This window comes from Lygodium microphyllum, chromosome 21 (genome assembly GCF_053477565.2).
Source record: "Lygodium microphyllum isolate KBCC chromosome 21, Lygodium_microphyllum_v1.1.10, whole genome shotgun sequence".
NCBI lineage: Eukaryota > Viridiplantae > Streptophyta > Polypodiopsida > Schizaeales > Lygodiaceae > Lygodium > Lygodium microphyllum.
This window is the reverse complement of record NC_141155.1, coordinates 79,639,593-79,657,360: the sequence shown is the minus strand read 5'-3', so window position 1 is coordinate 79,657,360 and position 17,768 is coordinate 79,639,593. Positions and strand designations below refer to the sequence as shown.

Genomic DNA, 17,768 nt, shown 5'->3' with positions numbered 1-17,768 from the left:
AAACTTGCATCTTTCTTTGCATTACCCCATACATTGGCATTTTGTTCATGTAAACATGCATCTGTGCGCATTTATCCTTTTTCCGTCACCCTTAGAGTGGTGGACTCTAGATTTACTGTAATCGTAGCATTGCACATGGCAATCTCCAAAGGCAATTTTTCTTATGCTTGCATGCTAGCTCTGCTTATCTTGCTTGCTTATCCATCTTACCTCTCTCTCCACATACTCTCCATATGATTGGCACACACACACACATGCGCACACACTTAGGAATCCCTAGACACTTACTCTAGTAGTATGTGGAATTGTTTTGATTGTTTTATGAAGATAGTGGGACTCTCCATCCTTATTTTCTTATACTTCGGGACACAATGACTCAATGGGACGAAAACTGATTTTGAAACCATCACTTAATGCTAAATCTTTTGAAAATTTTACACAAGCCCTCAAAAAAAAGAAACTCCAAACAAAAACAAACACAAAATCCATTGTTGAATCCATCTACCTTTGCAAGGCTTCGTAGGCCCTTGAGCAGCCTTGCAACCTTGAACCGATACCTTGGCCTCTTTGGGGTGATCACTTGGCTTCCTTAATAAGATAACCATCGATTTTGTAGTCTTGATAGGTTATTGGAAAGCCAACGTGCACTCTTTGCCTGATGCCCTAGCTACTTTGGGATGAGACGCCTTGGAATAAAAGACAATACATATCAAGGGCTTATTTCTCATAGCTCAATTTTAGGCCTGAGAGGAGGTATTGAGCTAAAAATGCATTAGCCTAACTTAAACAACCCCAAAACATGCTTAATTAATGAAAAAAACCTCTTATTTTAAAAAGAAACATCATCCTAGAGAGTTACCATGTCCCACATGCAAAACCCTAATTTGGATGTTCCAAACTTTCTATAAATAGACATTCACTCCACCACTCTCCCTCAATCTCGTTTTTTTAGGTTTCATGAACCATATCTCTACTGCCCATAGCCTATTCACGGAGAACATCGCAATCAGAGCTTCCCCCAACCATCTACTACCATCTGGTGTCTAATTCCAACCTTCACCTAGTACCCTAGAGTTGTCGCCTACTATCTGAGTGTTGCGTTTGATACTAACATCAACACCTCAATTGTCATCAACAATCTGGAGTTGTCGCCTTGATCTTCTCTCTCCTCTATAGATTACGTATACAATTTCTCGTTGCCACCCTAATCTTCTCTCTCCTCCACAAGTTGGGTTTGCACCTAGCAGTTGTCGCCCAATTTATCTCTCCTCACGTACTTGCGTTTTTAGTCTTTCTCTCTCTTGCACTGCCATCTACATCAAATACAACCATCCTTGGCTACGTTTGTTGGTGTTTGACACTCAGAGGCTACCTTTGGCTGCGATTCGAAATCCGTTCAAAGTTTGATACACTCTACAGCTCATAACCTTTGCCTTGATCCCAGAGATACGAGAGTTCGAGATTCAGTATTCACTGCATAGTGTGTTTGCTACATGAGCACTGTATATTCATTATTCATTCACTTTATTAGTCATTGTGCTCACTGTCTTTGAGTTACCCTAAACCTAACCCTAACTGTGTTCTGTGTTTATCAATCTGTGCTTTGTCGTACAATTGTTTTTGTGCTTTTTGTGTTTACAACATTTCTTCGCACCTACTTCCCTTCCTCCTTTCATAGCTCCTACTTCTTCTTCTACTATTTTGTCTTTGAGTATTCTTACTTTTTCCTCATCCCCTCAATTTTCTTTTGGAGGTGTTCTTTTCATAGCTCCTCCTTCTTCTACTATTTTGTCTTTGAGTATTCTTACTTTTTCCTCATCCCCTCAATTTTCTTTTGAAGGTGTTGAGCCATCAAAAGGGAAGCCTTCCTCTTTGGACGAGGGAAAATTACCTTCATCTAGTTAGGAGCCATCCCTATCCCAAACAGGTGCATTGCGGGTATCGGAGGCCACTCAGTTTCCTTCATAGCAAGATCACTGTTCCTTGGTGGTATCGGCAACTTATGTAGGAATCAAGTGTTTCCCACTTTCTTACTATCCCTACAAGCCCACGTAGATCAACTAGATTACAAGCCCAGTGGGATAGTTCACTTTGTGTAAACTACGCCCTTATGTCACACAAACAGATTCTTCAAAATCGTGATCACGCCTACTATAGTTGATAAGGCTCTTACACAGGATATTTGGCTTGTAAACTACGCCCTTATGTCACACAATCAAATTGTTCAAGATCGTGATCATGCCTACTACAATTGATAAGGCTCTTACACAGGATATTTTGTATCATGCTACATAGAAAGAGCTCGATTCTATTGAGCATAACCAAACTTGGGATTTGGTTCCACGTCCAAAGAAGCCGAAGGTAATTGGTGTGAAGTGGGTTTATAAAACCAAGTACTTGTCTAATGGATTCTTGGATAAGCATAAGGCTCACCTTTTTGCCAAGGGATTTGTACACAAGGCAACGTTGGATTACTCAAAGACTTTCGCACCTATAGCTCAGATGTCTACTATTTGAGCTATCTTGGCTCTTGCAGCCCATCACCACCGTTGGCCTATCTTTTAGATGGATGTGAGGTCTGCCTTTCTGAATGACGTCCCAAAGGAGGAGATTTATATCTCGTAACCTCCTAGTTTTCTTGTGCAAGGGAAGAAGAATCATGTTTACAAGTTGCGGAAGGCTCTCTATGACCTAAAGCAAGCTCCTCAAGCTTGGTACTGTTGAGAAACTTTGCGTTTTTGCATTTTGCGTTTAGGGTTTGCAACCCCAAAAAGGGGCACCATCCTAGACTGACTATGCCTATTTTTAGGCCACTCTCATTCATTCCTCACAGCTAATTCATTCAATCCATCACCTCTTCTCTCCAGCCTCTCCACTACCCTGACACCCCCTCAGGAGGACATTGCGGTTTGTGGTTTGTGGTTGTCTTCATCATCTTCCTTGTGCTACGGCACCCTTGTTTCCTTGTATCACATTCACTCCATGATTCAGAACTTCATCATTCCATTCATCAGAGCTACTTCTCTCTTCTCTTCTCCATGTTTGTCGAGTTCACTCCATGTTCCTCCCCGCAAACCCTACTATCTCACTAGTACGTCATCTTTTGACATGGTATCAGAGCTGGATCTGCTCAAACAGCGGCAAAGATCTTCCATTCCAGTGACGGCAAAGACCAGTGGTAGGTTCGACATCCACTTCTCTTCTTCCACCGCATCAAAATCTCGTTTTTACAGGTTTCAGGTGTTCTCAACTTGCTGCCCACACCCCTTTCGCGGAGGACATCGCAATCTCAACTGTCCCTTGCTGTCATCTATAGTCTGGCGCCTGTTTCCAGCCTTCCACCTGCAGTTTGCAACTGTTTATAGCAGAGCGATTGTTGCTGATCACTCTCCATTTAGAAAACAATCTCATTTTTTCAGATTTCAAGTATTTCAGCTTGCTGACCACACCCCGGACACGAAGGACATCGCGGTCCAAGCTGGCCATTGCTGTCTGCAACAGTTTGGCACCTGTTTCCAGTCTATCATACACTGTTCGGAGCTGATTTTAGCATGTTGACTACTACTGCTGATTTTTCCTGCGTTTTTAGTATTTCTCTCTCCCACAATCTATGTTTGCTGTTTTCTCTCTCTTACAACCTGCGTTTTTAGACTTTCTCTCTCCTCACCTACGTTTTTAGTTTTTCTCTCTCCTCACCTACGTTTTTCTACTGGCTGCAACCTCTTACTATTGGTAGCATCCTCTCCTCCCACTAGCAACTCACTTCCAACCCTTCCACTACCCTCTCACCCCTTGCGGCAAACATTGCGGTTTGTGCTTCACACTACCCTCACACTCCTTGAGGTGAACATTGCGGTTCATGGTTTGTGGCTGACCTCTTCCTTCTTCAGCAAAGCACACTCGTATCCATGGCTTCTTTGCCAAGAGATAACCAAACTACTGCGTGCTCGTACTATGGCATCACTAGACACACCACCGATGCTTGCCGACTTTGACCTTTGCTCCCCCACACCCCAAAGTATATGCGTGTTCCACCAAGCACTCCTTGTGCCACCTCTTCTTTCTGGGCCACAAAGATCGTTCTGCATCAACTATCGGAGTACTATGCTCAAGGCAATAAGACGCATCCGATGCGCACTTAGTCCTTTCGAGCACATGGAGAATCAATTGGCACTACGGCCTCCTAGAGATCGTTGCAATGCCAGCGGCACTTTTCTCCCACCTATTTTCAGGTACAATGGCTACTACCGCCCGCAATTTTGTAGTCCGCTCCATCTAGAGACAATGATTGTTTAATATCGTCTCCTCGACAATCCACTCCTTCAAGAGACAGTGGTTGCTCAACTCCTTCCTCTTCTTCAGCTTCCCGGTCCACTCCATTGAGAAGTAGCAACTATTGCCCACTCATTGCTCAGTCTGAGCCCCATCCTTCACCCTCGCCTACTCAGGTTCGAGAGGTTACATGTGGGCATTCTTCACCACCCCAAATACCTTCTTCGGCACGACTGGCAACATTTCCTTCATCCTCAAACATTTCGGAGTCCATGATCCATGAGTTTTTGGATTCCCTGTCTACCTCAGAGGGGGATTCAAAGGGGGGTGATCTTTCTTTGCCTTCTGAGGAAGCATCTACATCTACTGCGACTTCAGAGGGGGCTCCTATTCCTCCAGTTTCAAAGGGAGTCCCCACCCACTGCTCCATCCTTCGCACACCCTGGCATAGGCCTTTTACCTTCTTCTTCTATCCTTGGATGGGGTGGCTTCCTTCCAGCAGTCATCTCACCTATTGATACCCAGGATCTCGAGAATCTACCTAGATCGGGGGCTTGGAGGTTCAGCCGCGACTTGGTGATGAGGCCTTCATATTCCTTCTTGCATGGATGCACGGAGCTAGTGGCTTCTCTCCCAAGGTTGAGTTTCGGGTTCTCCAGTTCACTCTATCTACTGTTCTTTCTTGCAAGTTACCTTTCAAGTGAAAATCTTGGATCTTAGGGATCCTCTACATTTTCTTCCTCCTCTTCTTCTTGTACTAGGGCGCTTGGGCAAGTGAATAATTTCCCCACGAGGGGCACTGTCCAAGTGGCACCTGCTGATGACAATTCTTCAGCATATAGCATTCCATCTCCACCTCACTCTTCTCGTTTCCCTTTTTGGGCCTAAGAGGGGGTGTTGAGAAACCCTTCACCCACAGTTTGCATTTTTTCATTTTTGCGTTTTGTGTTTAGGGTTTGCAACCCCAAAAAGGGGCGCCATCCTAGACTGAATATGCCTATTTTCAGGCCACTCTCTCATTCATTCCTCACGGCTGATTCATTTAGTCCGTCACCTCTTCTCTCTAGCCTCTCCACTACCCTTATACCCCTTCAAGAGGACATTGCGGTTTGTGGTTCATAGTTGTCTTCATCGTCTTCCTTGTGTTACAGCACCCTTGTCCCCTTGTATCACATTCACTCCATGATTCAGAACTTCATCATTCTATCCATCAGAGTTTCTTCTCTCTTCTCTTCTCTTCTCCATGTTTGTCGAGTTCACTCCGTGTTCCTCCCCGCAAACCCTGCTGTCTCGTTGGTACATCATCTTTTGACAAGTACCAAAGAATTGATCAATTCTTCTTATAGAATTAAGAATGGCTTCCATTAATCAAATCATGACTCCAACCTTTATTACAAGGTTGCAGGTCACAAGTGTGTGCCCATCATCTTGTATATAGATGACTTGATTATCACAAGGAGTGACTCATAAGAGGTTAATTAGACTCGAGACATCTTGAGACACAAGTTCGACATGACGGATCTAGGAATCCTACACCTCTTCCTTGGCTTCTATAAGATGGCATAGGGCATCTTCATATCCCAACACAACTACATCTCTAAGTAACTTTTGGAGTTTGATATGGCCGAATGTAAAATTATTTCTTACCCCATGGACCCAAAGTCCAAGCTTTTGGCGACCAAAGATCCCCTTCCAAATGCTACCTATTACAAGTGCCTCATTGGTTCGTTGATTTGGCTTATGGCTGAACATTTTCTTTGTGGTAGCATTCTGCCTTCTTTGATAGAGACTACTACTCAGGCTCACCCTAGGGCTACTTTGCGCGTTTTGTGCTATTTACAAGGAACTCGATCTTATGGGATCATGTACAAAGAGAGAGTCACTCTTTTTAGATGGAGTGACTCAAATTGGATAGGTGATGTGGATTTGAGGCAATCCACTACAAGTTATGCTTTCTCCCTTGGATCAGGAGTTGTCTCATGGAGCAGTAGAAAGCCGCCTACCATGGCACTTTCTTCTTCAAATGTTGAAAACTATGCCCTTGGTTCCATCAATATGAAGACAGTTTGGCTTTGCCGGATGTTGGCAAAGAATTGCCTTTCCCAAAGCTCGAATCTAAGAGAAATAGGTCCTAAACTCAATACAATTCATGTTGAAGTTCTCTAATTTCAAACTATTATGGACATTTCCACCCTTGAACTAAAGAAGAACCGAAATCTAAAAAAAGCAGATGCAACCAGCCTTCCTTCCGGAATGGGTGATAATTTTCTAATTACAACTTAATTACAACAGTAACATTTATTACAAAACTGAGAAATGCAAATTAACTTACAATCTTGGACAATGGACACCCTGTTGGCCTCAAAACTAGCGCCCCTTTCAGTATATCTTTAATTTAATTGAAGAAAAAGTTGATGTATAATGAGATTCTCCTAATCCCACTCCCTTGTTGTCCAACATGACCAACAAGTTTTCAATCTAATTTGCCCCTTGATTTGGGCAGTCCATTGGCCTTTACCAACTTTGATGAAGATGGAAAATGCCCCAAATTCATTGATTTCCTGGTCCCTCCACTTGAATTTAACTGAACCAGCTTCAACCCTATTGAATCCAAGTTTGGAGCTTCCAATTTCTGGCGTGCTTCTCAAGGCTTCCACTGAACCCTAATTTCTATTGATTAGGGTTTACAACAGAGAAATCTGAAATTTCTCAGCCTCTAGTAATCTCAATGTTGTAATCTTTGGACCAAGGCTATAGAAAGGCTGGGAGATGAGAAAGAATGCTGAGGAGAGAGAAAATTCAGACTTTCTTTACAAAAAACTAAAGAAAATCAGTCATTTACTACTAATGCCCTGTCTCAACAGCTTGTAGATGCAAAGAACTAAAGAAAATCAATCATCTACTGCTATTGCCCTGTCTCAACAACCTGTAGATGATATCATCTGCTGTTGATTGGTCTTCTCTTACCCTCGACTGCCTCAGAAGGTCCTCAAACGGCTGCAAATCACACCAGCAACCTCTCTCTCTCTCTCTCTCTCTCTCTCTCTCTCTCTCTCTCTCTCTCTCTCTCTCTCTCTTTCTCTCTCTCTCTTTCTCTCTCTCACGTTGAATGCACTAAAATGCCTCTCTCCAACCTCTAAATACGTTTTTCAGTCTTGCATGGGCATTTTTTACAAGTGGCAACCTTCTCAAATGGTTTTTCAATATTATCCATAATTAAATATTAATTTTCAATCTTTAAATACTGAAAAATAGTCTAATAATTATTTCGGTGTCCAAAAAAATAATGACTGTGGCCAATAATTCAATTGGCTAGGCAACTTTCATTCCCAAGTGTCTCTACACCATCTTTGACCATCAAACTTGCATTAGGTACCATTAAACACCACTTCTCTAGTCTCACCAACTAACACTTATGGCCAAATGAATGACCTAGACCAACAACTGGCACCAGATACCACCAAGTACTTGTGCAGCATAACTTATAACAACTTTTGCCTTTGACATCCTATGATTTCCTCGGGTCCTGGGTTCATAAGTTTACTTTAAACCCAGTTACACCTCACATGTGCAACATTTAGTTTAACCATGTAATTAAAGATTAATCCACATGTTAATTGTGGTTTTAAAGATACATACTTTAACCATACTGAACTTACTGATCCAAAAGCTTGTTGCTTGGAGATACAATCCAAATGAGGAAGAACAATGAAGTAAAGATCAAAGATAGTGATCAAAGCTTGAAAGAAGAGATTTATGGGCTACTCAATAAGGTGAGTTCAGTTGTACAATGCATTGAATCTCCTACTCTATGCCTCAATCAAATGTCTCTATTATGGTGCTTGCTCTCTTCCAAATGATACCAAATGCCAATGTAACAAAGAAGCAATGATTCAACTAATGTTTAAGGCTGAAGAATGAAAGGTTTTATAGAGTGGATGACTAGCACCAACTTACCTTATTTGTCAAGTATGTTTGGAGTGATGGAAGGTTTCATTGCCCTATGCTATTTTTTAAAAAACACTGTACAGCATACTGACTGCAGATCTCAATGCAGGCATCAATCCCCTTATGTGTACAGCATACCAACTGCAATTCTCAATCCAAGAAAAATAATTAATCCCCCTCTATGCATTACAAGGTAACAGCTATAATCCAAGGAAAACTTGTACGTTTGCTGAAGACTTCTGCAATCCAATTTGAAACAATAACTTGACATCTATAAGTGTGAGATACAAGTTATGCATCAAGGATGCAAAACTTGCAGGCCAGATTTCCTACGTATACCATAACATTTTCAGACACCCCATCAGCATTACCAAGCCTTTCACATCTAGGTGTGCAAGAGTCAATGTCTAGTAATGGCACTGCCAAATCAAGGTTCCAACATTCTGTGAATGCTTGGGATGAGTGGAACAACAGCGAGTTTGTATCAGGACTGTTATACAAATTCAGCAGCCAGTTTCCATGGAAACCCTTAAGACTGCAGAAGGAAAGCAAGAAAGCACATCAAACTCTTGTAACAAAGGTGTAGGTAACAAGGATGTTGAACGAGCAGAGAAAGTGTTGGCTCACGGTGCCTTAGTCCTTGAAGCTGTATGGAATGATGAGTTGCAAAGCGATCTAGGATTGACTACCAAAAGGAGTCACACTTTGGATGCTAATCACAAAGGAATCTTCTGCAAGCCACTTTCAAACATTGGCAACAACACACCCGCAAAAGATGTGAGAGGCCAAACAATGACAAAGCAATACAAGCATTGGGAACAAAGTCTTGGTGTACTTGACTCCAACTGCCAACACTGCATCACAGCATGCAAATTCTATGGATGCGGCTGCTATTGGATCCCATACCCAATCTGATGTAACAGGTATCCAACTTGGCATGAATTGGGCCACAGAGGCCTTAGAAGGAGCAAAACCATCCTTGGGTTTGAAGGCAGCAACAACTGTCATATCCCTGCTAGTAGGTCTGCTACAAATCAGGCCACTCAGAACAATGATGTCACTAATAGATCTGCTGGGATGAGGCCCTAAAATAATGCACAAATTTGTCTAAATATACCCAATTTTTTCATGTTAGACCTTTTCCAAGAAATGATCCTTTATTCTCCTGAAGTACCGGATGCATGCTCTCTCTAGAGCGAAAGATGCCAATCACACAAATCACCAATCACACAAAGTGTATACTTGCACCACGTTGCATCCCATCAACTACCAGATCCACATCACCTCCAATCTACACACACTTCAATACGCAGTTATGGCATGTTGCATGAACCTCCTTGCTTATGGTTTTGCTACAAGAAATGAACACCTTGGCCAACTCCTCCTAGTCTATTGCTTTAATGCTTTGATCTAATATGTTTTATGGACTAAATGATGGACTACTTCACTAGGTACCTCTTCTACTCCCAAGAGCAAATAATGATTGCAGTACGGTGTCGCCTATTTTGAAAAATATGGGGAGAATGACCCAATGGAAATATTATATGAAGGTAACCTTGTACAAATCTAGCTGAGTCTAGCATCAAGTTATGATAAAGGCTATGTTGAAAGTACCTGCAGATTACTAACAATTACTATGTTATTAAAATATGCATCACATTTTAAAAGACCCCTTTGGATGCGTGTGTGCACCCATGGACTGCATGTGTGTGTGCATGAATAAATAGCAGCAGAATCACCTGACTGCTCAGTGAAGCAGATGAAACAAGTGTGCAGGCATTTCAAAAATTCACTGTTTTTTTGCTCCTCGTTATAACGGATCAACCATGGAATGTCAACATTTGGAGTAAAGCACCCAGAAAATGCCCGGCTATCTCCATTCGTCTGCTCTTGGGTATCCAGTTCTAATTCATCAGTAATCCCCAAATGCAGAAACCAGCTGGTACGCAACCATTCTGCCCAAGTGTAAATTACCACATCACCAACCTGTTCATGCCACACACTGTCCAAACCCTGACATAGGCTTGAGAGCATTCCTCGGGTCAACCAACGGGCTGAAAGAATAAAATTCGGTGGAGAGCGAGAAGGATACGAAATCGGAAGCCTGTATGTCAGATAGATTGGAGGCAGAAAGTTTAATGTGCATGCATGGAGGTTGCAAGAACTCCCTTCATTTGAAGCAGAGCTACAATTTTTCTTTTGAGATTCAGCTGGATCATCATGTAGCCTCACCATGACACGCATGTCAGATGGAACCTCAACATGAATGGAGACCTGCAATCATACAATGAAAAATGTAGAGGACACAACCTCCAGGCTGATTAAGAATGTCACTCTCCAAATTTAAACTGACTGAAAATATCATATACCTTATATTCCTCTGGCTCAGCCTCATTTGCTTCCATAATTACAAAATCCTCTCCAAAAATAGCTTGCAAAGCAAGCACCTACGTGAAAAAGAAAGAAATCCATAAGATTCTATACAAAGCCAATACCCTCTCTTTCTCTCCTCACCAAAACAATACTCATGGGAAATAGAACAACTCCAAAAGCTTCCACAATTGACCTTGAAGTAATGCACCCATCAACTGTGTTGCTTGTACAACCTTACCGTTATCTGAAGTGCTTATACCATGGGCACTAGTCAGGCTGGTTTTCCAACAACTACTATAACCTGAGCATTAGATGTGCATCAAATTAACCAGGGAGCTTGAATCTTCAAGCAATGGCTTATGTGGCATGCCACATAAAACATCTCAACCTGCACATATTCAACTACGAAGCAGCCGTCCATTTGGTCTTCAAGCAATGGCAGTTCAGTGTCTTAAATAAATCGTAGTCCTCAATGTAGCTAAGTCAAGGCTGCCATCCTTTCCAAATGTCACTACATTTATGCAAATCTTGTTTTGTATAACACTCCACACGCACATGAAAGCCCAACAAATTTACAACTCCCTCAGAGAATCCATTTGGAAGAAACAACACCCCAAAAAAAAAAATCACAAGATTTAAAAACCATCACATGCTGATGATTTGTTAATGCAAGTTGACTAGCTTGGGATTCAATGGCATAAGTCGGGGATCTCCATTTAGATGAAGTTCAACATATTGAGCACAAATGCACTAGTTCCTACATCTGGTCAGTGGAATATCTATGCTCAGCTGACTTGGTATTGTGCATCCACATAATCTCAATGAATTATTTGCAGCAGTGAGCTTTATCCTATCCACAACGATCTTCAAAGGCATAAATTACCTCATCCACCCGCTGCTGCCTATTGCTGTTCTGTTCCAGCTCTGTTATATCGATCTGTGGCAAGGACAGCTCGAGCTTTTCGAGTCTTTCAGCAATGGACTCCTCCTGGAAGCCCTCATGACCCCTGCTACCACCACTCTCTGTTAGCTCTTTGGTACTAAAAGCTGGCTCGGATTCCTCGATAGGAGCCGCAAGCGCATGCTGATGTGAGCTCTGCGATTCCGAACTTTGAGTGATATGGTGCTGCAAGCTTGGCGCTGCATCATCAAAGCCATGCGGGTGGTCTACTGTTGGCTGAGGGGGTCCAGGTAATGATGGTGGTGGTGGTGGTGGTGGTGGTGGTGGTGGCGGCGGCCTGGAAGGCTTTTGCTTCGGGCGGCGGGAGTCCTTCCTCGAGGTGCGAGTTGTGCGTCGGGCCTTGGGATCGGTCTGGGGCTCAGCATGCTTATGAGCAGCCTGCAGCATGCCTGCTGCTCCAGACAAACCGGACGAACTGAAGGAAGGCAGGGAGGTACAGAAAGAACTTTCCTTGTGATGAATTGTGGCTGGCCGGATGTGTAGCGATTACGTATCCATGTCTGCAGAGATTGAGTTAGAAAGGAGATTTGTTATTCGACTTCTTGTATCACTCCGGTCTCCATGTCTGCTTTGGGAAGAGATCGAGAGAAGAACGATGGGATTTGACCAACGTTCGCGATGATCGTCTTCCTCGTTTTTCCTTGTTCTTCTTCCTTTTAACTATTCACGCATGGAGGGAAATTTACATTTTGGGATTTTGTTTTCTAGACAATTTCAGCCTCTCCTCTTAATTAAAAATCTCTTTTGCAAATACTTTTTAATGGGGTATATAAGTCACTATCTAGTTCTTCTTTAATTAAATCTTTCTTACGAGGATCGGTGATGACATATGGACCTATTCTCCATCTATCTATCCAAAGGTAGATGATGATACTCACCATGAGGAAAAGGTATCTATACCTTGCCAGTCGCGAGGGAGAGAACAACCACACACCAGTATGGCCCATGGCTCTTCAGACCATGGCTCTTAAGAGATTCGCTTGGGTGGAACCGTATGCCTTTGGGTAGCGTGGTCCTGTAGATGCACTTTGTGGCAAAGTGACAATAGAATACAAGGGGTTGTCTTCCCATTTTATACTTGTTCTATCTAAAGTAGTAGGGATACAATCTTTACTTAACGTATGTGGAAAAGGTTTCATTATTGGGTATGCCGAGTTGAGTGGTAGAAATGAAAAAGGGTTCCTCCTCTTGATGTTATCTCTCCTTCATTGCTTCTCTTTTAACCAACGAAGCAAGCCAAATGGTCAATCATTTTTTCATTATTCATAGGAAAGCCTCTTCTACAATATTTTCTATATATTTTTCTATGGGGGGTAGCATCCCCTCATGCTCAAAAGAGAGGGGCCGCTCCTCCTTGAGAACTAAATGTCAAATTTTAAATGTATGATATTAATCTTGTTGAATTGAATTTGTTTCTTACCATATGTAAGCAAAATGAAACGTCTATTTTAAAATATGAATTAGATTAACAATATCACAAGTTTTTGAAGCTAATCAAGTTTGGTTAGAAACTTGCCATATGGTTTGAGACATTATGTTGTTTAAGAGTACCTTGCAAAATATATATCTAAAAATTAGAAAGTTTCTTGGTTAAAATTTGAGATATGATGGCTTAGAACTAGCTTACTATTTGTAAAAGCACAATAATAACACAAAAAACACATGAATATACTACACAAATAACATATCAAAGAGCTGGCACATGTTTCTTTGTTGTTTTATAATTATGGAGAAAGATATCATTCTTCGATCTTTCAAGAAAATATATACTTTGCTTTGCTTTTCTTTACTATTGATTATGATAAAAATTGAAAAAGGTAGATTCTAACCTTTTGAAAATTTGTATATATCAAGATTGCAATTACCTTTGCTAAAGTGAACCTTGCATTGATGAGACAAAACCAAAAAATCAAAGTACATGAATTCTAAGTGCAAATACTAGGTATACTAATATACTAACTAACTAATTGCAATAAAATACACCAGCTAATTAACTAAATACTCTTAATTAACTAAGCACACTAATTGTTGCAATATAATATACTAACAAATTATTTACATTAACTTACTAACGAATTAGTTACACAATATATTAATGAACTAGTTATACTTATCCACTAATTGTAACACAATACACTAACCAATTAATTAAACACACTTAATTTACTCAATATATTAACTAATTAATATTAGTTGATATATTATACTAGTTAATGTATTTATTAATTAACTATTAAGCTAGTAATATATAATTAACCGAGAAAAACTTTAGCATTGAGATTAGATGTGAACTATCCTTGATTCAATAAGTGGCAACTGAGTTTTTTGTTGGAAGCATTTGTTTCTCCACAACCATAGAAACCTTTAAGAAGATGGACTATAAGTCCATTAAAATTTTTGGTTTAAAAGAAACTATAATTCTACCATAGACAAAGTATACCGTAAGTGGTTTGGAAGAAGAATATAAGGGGAGTGAGAGGTAAGTCAAGGTTCCATCATCACTAACATGATCAACAATTGAGCATAGACAAGGTGCAACATCAATTGTATTTGGAGTTAAGCACAAATAAGAGCAGCATTAATTGATATGGGAAAAAGACTAATCAATTAATGTAAGATGAAAAAAACACTATGTTTTTTTACACGTTGAGAGATTTGTGAAAGTGACAAAAAAACCTTAAAATTAAGACTTTGTTTTCACAAGAGGGTCTAGTGAGATAGATGCATACATATGCTCACACAGGCAGACACATGCACACACTCATTCGCTCACTCATACATACACACACACATTCTCTCTCTCTCTCTCTCTCTCTCTCTCTCTCTCTCTCTCTCTCTCTCTCTCTCTCTCTCTCTTTCTCTCTCTCTCTCTCTCTCTCTCTCTCTCTCTCTCGTTCGTTAAGATAGCAAGCTTAACACTTCAGACATTGATGATGGACCACCTAGTTAGATGGGTCCACACATCTACACTCAGCATGTCGGTGGTCATTATGATCCTCATATGGTCATTGATTTATCACTTATTATATTTAGTTTGTTGCACCTACATATAGTTGGCATAGTTACAATACTAGTCAATAAGTATAGTCAATTATACACTGCTTGACTCAGTAGGCCACTTTCCTTCATATTGTATCTTATCTATATGTTGTGTACATTGTGTTGTGTGAAAAAGAAGAAGAAGAAACTAGCAAGAAAATGTTTTTCCCTCCATCTCTCCTCTTGTGTTCTTGAGTGAGCTTCCTCTTGTGCGTATGGTGTGTGTTTGGTATAACTGCTCAAGCAAGTCCCCCCACTACCCAATTCGTGAAATGGTATCAAAGCAGCGCCATTGAGAGAGGCTAGTTTTGAAAATTGAAGTGAAAGAGAAGAAGCAAGGATTCGAGCAAGCAAGCAACCTGTAAGAAGCTCTCCCATTTTTTCACTCTTTCTCTTAGGTACTGTGAAGGCACTAAAAGCAAGGTAGAGCAAAAATCTAAGATTGCTTTTTTGGCTATTTGAGGCCATTTCAGACCCTGTTTTAGACTTGCAAGGTTGCGAATAGCAATTTCAAGGTATACTACAAGTTCGATTGTGTCAATTGAAAGAGAGTTCATAGGTTAAAGATTTCAAATATATAAGTTTTGAGATATCTACCTAGAAGCAAACACAAGTTTCATCTACTATAGGTTACAAATTACATGTTCTATTGAGCAGTCAATGAAAAAGGCTGCTTCATGTGTTGTTGTGTACTTATTGTGAAAGATTATAGAAGACTTGTTTACTATTTTATATCAATTTTGTGATAATGGTAGAGAACTGTGGAAACCCCATCACTGGGAAGCTGGACAATAATAACTACCCATCATGGAAGTTTTGTGTGATAAACTTCCTTAGTCGAAAAGGCCTCCTGCCAACTACAAAATAATTAAAAGCATAGAAAGAATGGAATATAAAAGACAAAAAGGTATTATATTGGCTATCTATGGTCACTATTGATAACACTATGTTGGGGCATATAAGAAATATAGAAACTTTACATGCAGCTTGGACAATCTTTAAGAATATGTTTTCAATAAATACAAAGGCACAAAAGATTTAACTCAAACAAGTGTTGAATACTTTGAAGAAATGAAAGATGTCTATAAATGAGTAGTGACAAGCATTGTAGGTGTCTCATCAACTATTGATGCAATGCCTGATGATGATGATTTGGTTTCATCTACTTTAGGTGGCCTTAATATTGAGATGGCCTTGAAATCCTTTGTCACTTCTATGTATGTACAAAAGTCATTTCTAGTTTTTGATGAGTTCATCTCTCTCATGATCACTGAAGAGATTAACATGCAAGGGGAATTGTCTAAAAGAAGTGATGAACACGTCCAAGCATTTTACTCAAGTTTAGGAAAGCGACATGGCAAATTCTCTTTAAGAGGCTGTGATATGGGACGTATTAGTGATAACCAACAAAACATATTAAATTAGGTACTTGGTGAAATGTAGGTTTCAAAAGGCCCTTGAAACTTTAGAGGAAAGGGGAGCTCTAGAGGAAGAGGTGAATGGTAGAACAAAGGTTCTAGCAATTTTGGCATTGCTTGTCATTATTATGAAAAAAATAGGTCATATTGCAACCCATTTTTATGCTAAGAAGGATTATATATGTAGTGGTGAATTGCAGCAAGGAAACTATGCATCGTCTTCACGATGAAATGAAGATAAAAGTGAGTATTTATTTGTTATATAACATATGATAAATGTTGTTATAGGAAAGGGGACACATAATGATGTATGGTATATTGATTTAGGTGCATCTTATCAAATGACCAATCACACTAAATGGATTGGAGAGATATAGGATTTGCAAAATCTAGGTTATGTACAAACGAGTGATGATCAATCTCACACATTAGACAAGAGTTTGTCAAGTATATTACATGTGCCATCCACCACAAATAATTTAATGTCTGTTGGTCAAATGGTAGAGCAATGGTTGCAAGTTTAATTTAATGTAGAAGGTTGCTTTGTGGAATATTTCAATGATAAGTGTAGATTGTTTGCAAAAGAAAGTAGAGTTAGCCGAATGCTCACTTTAGATATTGGAATTCTTGCTACAAATGTTGCTATGTGTTGGGAATAAAGGGCCACCATGCCCACAACCACACTGGGTGTGAATGTCCCTTTATGGGACATTGAACTATATACCTATCTGATGGAATAAGTGGTACGTGTTGAAGTACCCAAAAAGAAGATAAATGTGTTGGTGTCTCTCTCTCTTTCTCAATTTGGATCTCCATTGGTACACTCTTGAAGCTCCACCAGGCATTGGTCTACATCAAACTGGTATCAGAGCCAAGCACTTTGGAGAAGGGGATTCTGACCTTTTTCTTGAGAAGTAGTCAATGGATAAAGCTTGCAATTTCATAGTAATGGTAGCTCATCAATGAGGTATGTGTTGAGTTTGATTGTAATCTCTACACTCAATGCCTTGCTTCAAGGCTTCTTCAGGAGGTTGTCAGTGATTGATTAGAGCTCAATAAGCTCTCATTTCAAGCAAGAGTACTCTATGGACCTTTAGGACAACATCACCATATTTATGTATGTTTTCAGGTCTCTCTCCTTGGCTCCTCTAACATTTATATTGGCTATAGTTGCTCCTTGCTGGTCTTAAAAACAGTGCAATTAACTTTCCTTAATACATGCACTTTGCAAACTCCATCTTTCAAATATGTGAGAAGAGGCTCATCCCTTTCCATGACCTATTTTCGTCTACCTTACCATGCAGTGTAATGTACTCGTGCTAGTGGAAATGGGAGTTGGGTCGTTGTCCCACTCTTGAGGACCCTAGTCCGTGCATAAGGGTGGTTCTATGGGGAGGCCATCGGGCGCACCTAACTTGAGGACCCCTAGGTGCAATGACTGTGGTGCTCATATAGTGAGTCTCATGATTTTTGTCGCGATTCTCTTCTCTATTTTCTTTCCTTTTCTTTTCTTCTTATTTTATTTCTATTTCTTCTATTTATTTATTTTTTTGAAAGAAACAAAGACTAATCTTCGTCCATGGTCGTGAGAAGAAGTTGGGGACCTAAGGGACTTGTTAAGAAAGGCCTTTTCTTACATATATCCCTTTAGGTTCATTCTAACTTGGAGAGGAGTTGTGGACAAAAATAGGTGGTTACACTTAGTAAAGCAGTTTTGCTGTTCATGGCCTCTAAGAGGGCCATGCAAAAATATGGTA

The 17,768-nt window shown here is 40.4% G+C and overlaps 1 protein-coding gene across 8 annotated transcripts in view; it reads right to left on the bottom strand.

Annotated features, from left to right (window-relative positions):
* Positions 1-12,217, bottom strand: part of LOC148018193 (uncharacterized) — a 52,307-nt gene extending 40,090 nt beyond the window's left edge. For 4 of the 8 annotated variants that reach the window (XR_015687653.1, XR_015687652.1, XM_087661341.1 and 1 more), the window contains exons 1-3: positions 11,477-12,214; positions 10,590-10,667; positions 9,960-10,494 (exon numbers count right to left, since the gene is read on the bottom strand). Coding sequence is in view for 3 of the 8 variants with exons in the window: in XM_087661341.1 (XP_087517467.1) it covers positions 9,960-10,494; positions 10,590-10,667; positions 11,477-11,941 (1,078 nt within the window). In the remaining 5 variants the exon portion in view is untranslated. Of the gene's footprint in view, positions 1-9,959; positions 10,495-10,589; positions 10,668-11,476 lie in introns of all 8 variants that reach the window. The other 4 variants (XR_015687649.1, XR_015687650.1, XM_087661340.1 and 1 more) reach the window with 2 other exon arrangements.
* Positions 12,218-17,768: the final 5,551 nt, after the last annotated feature.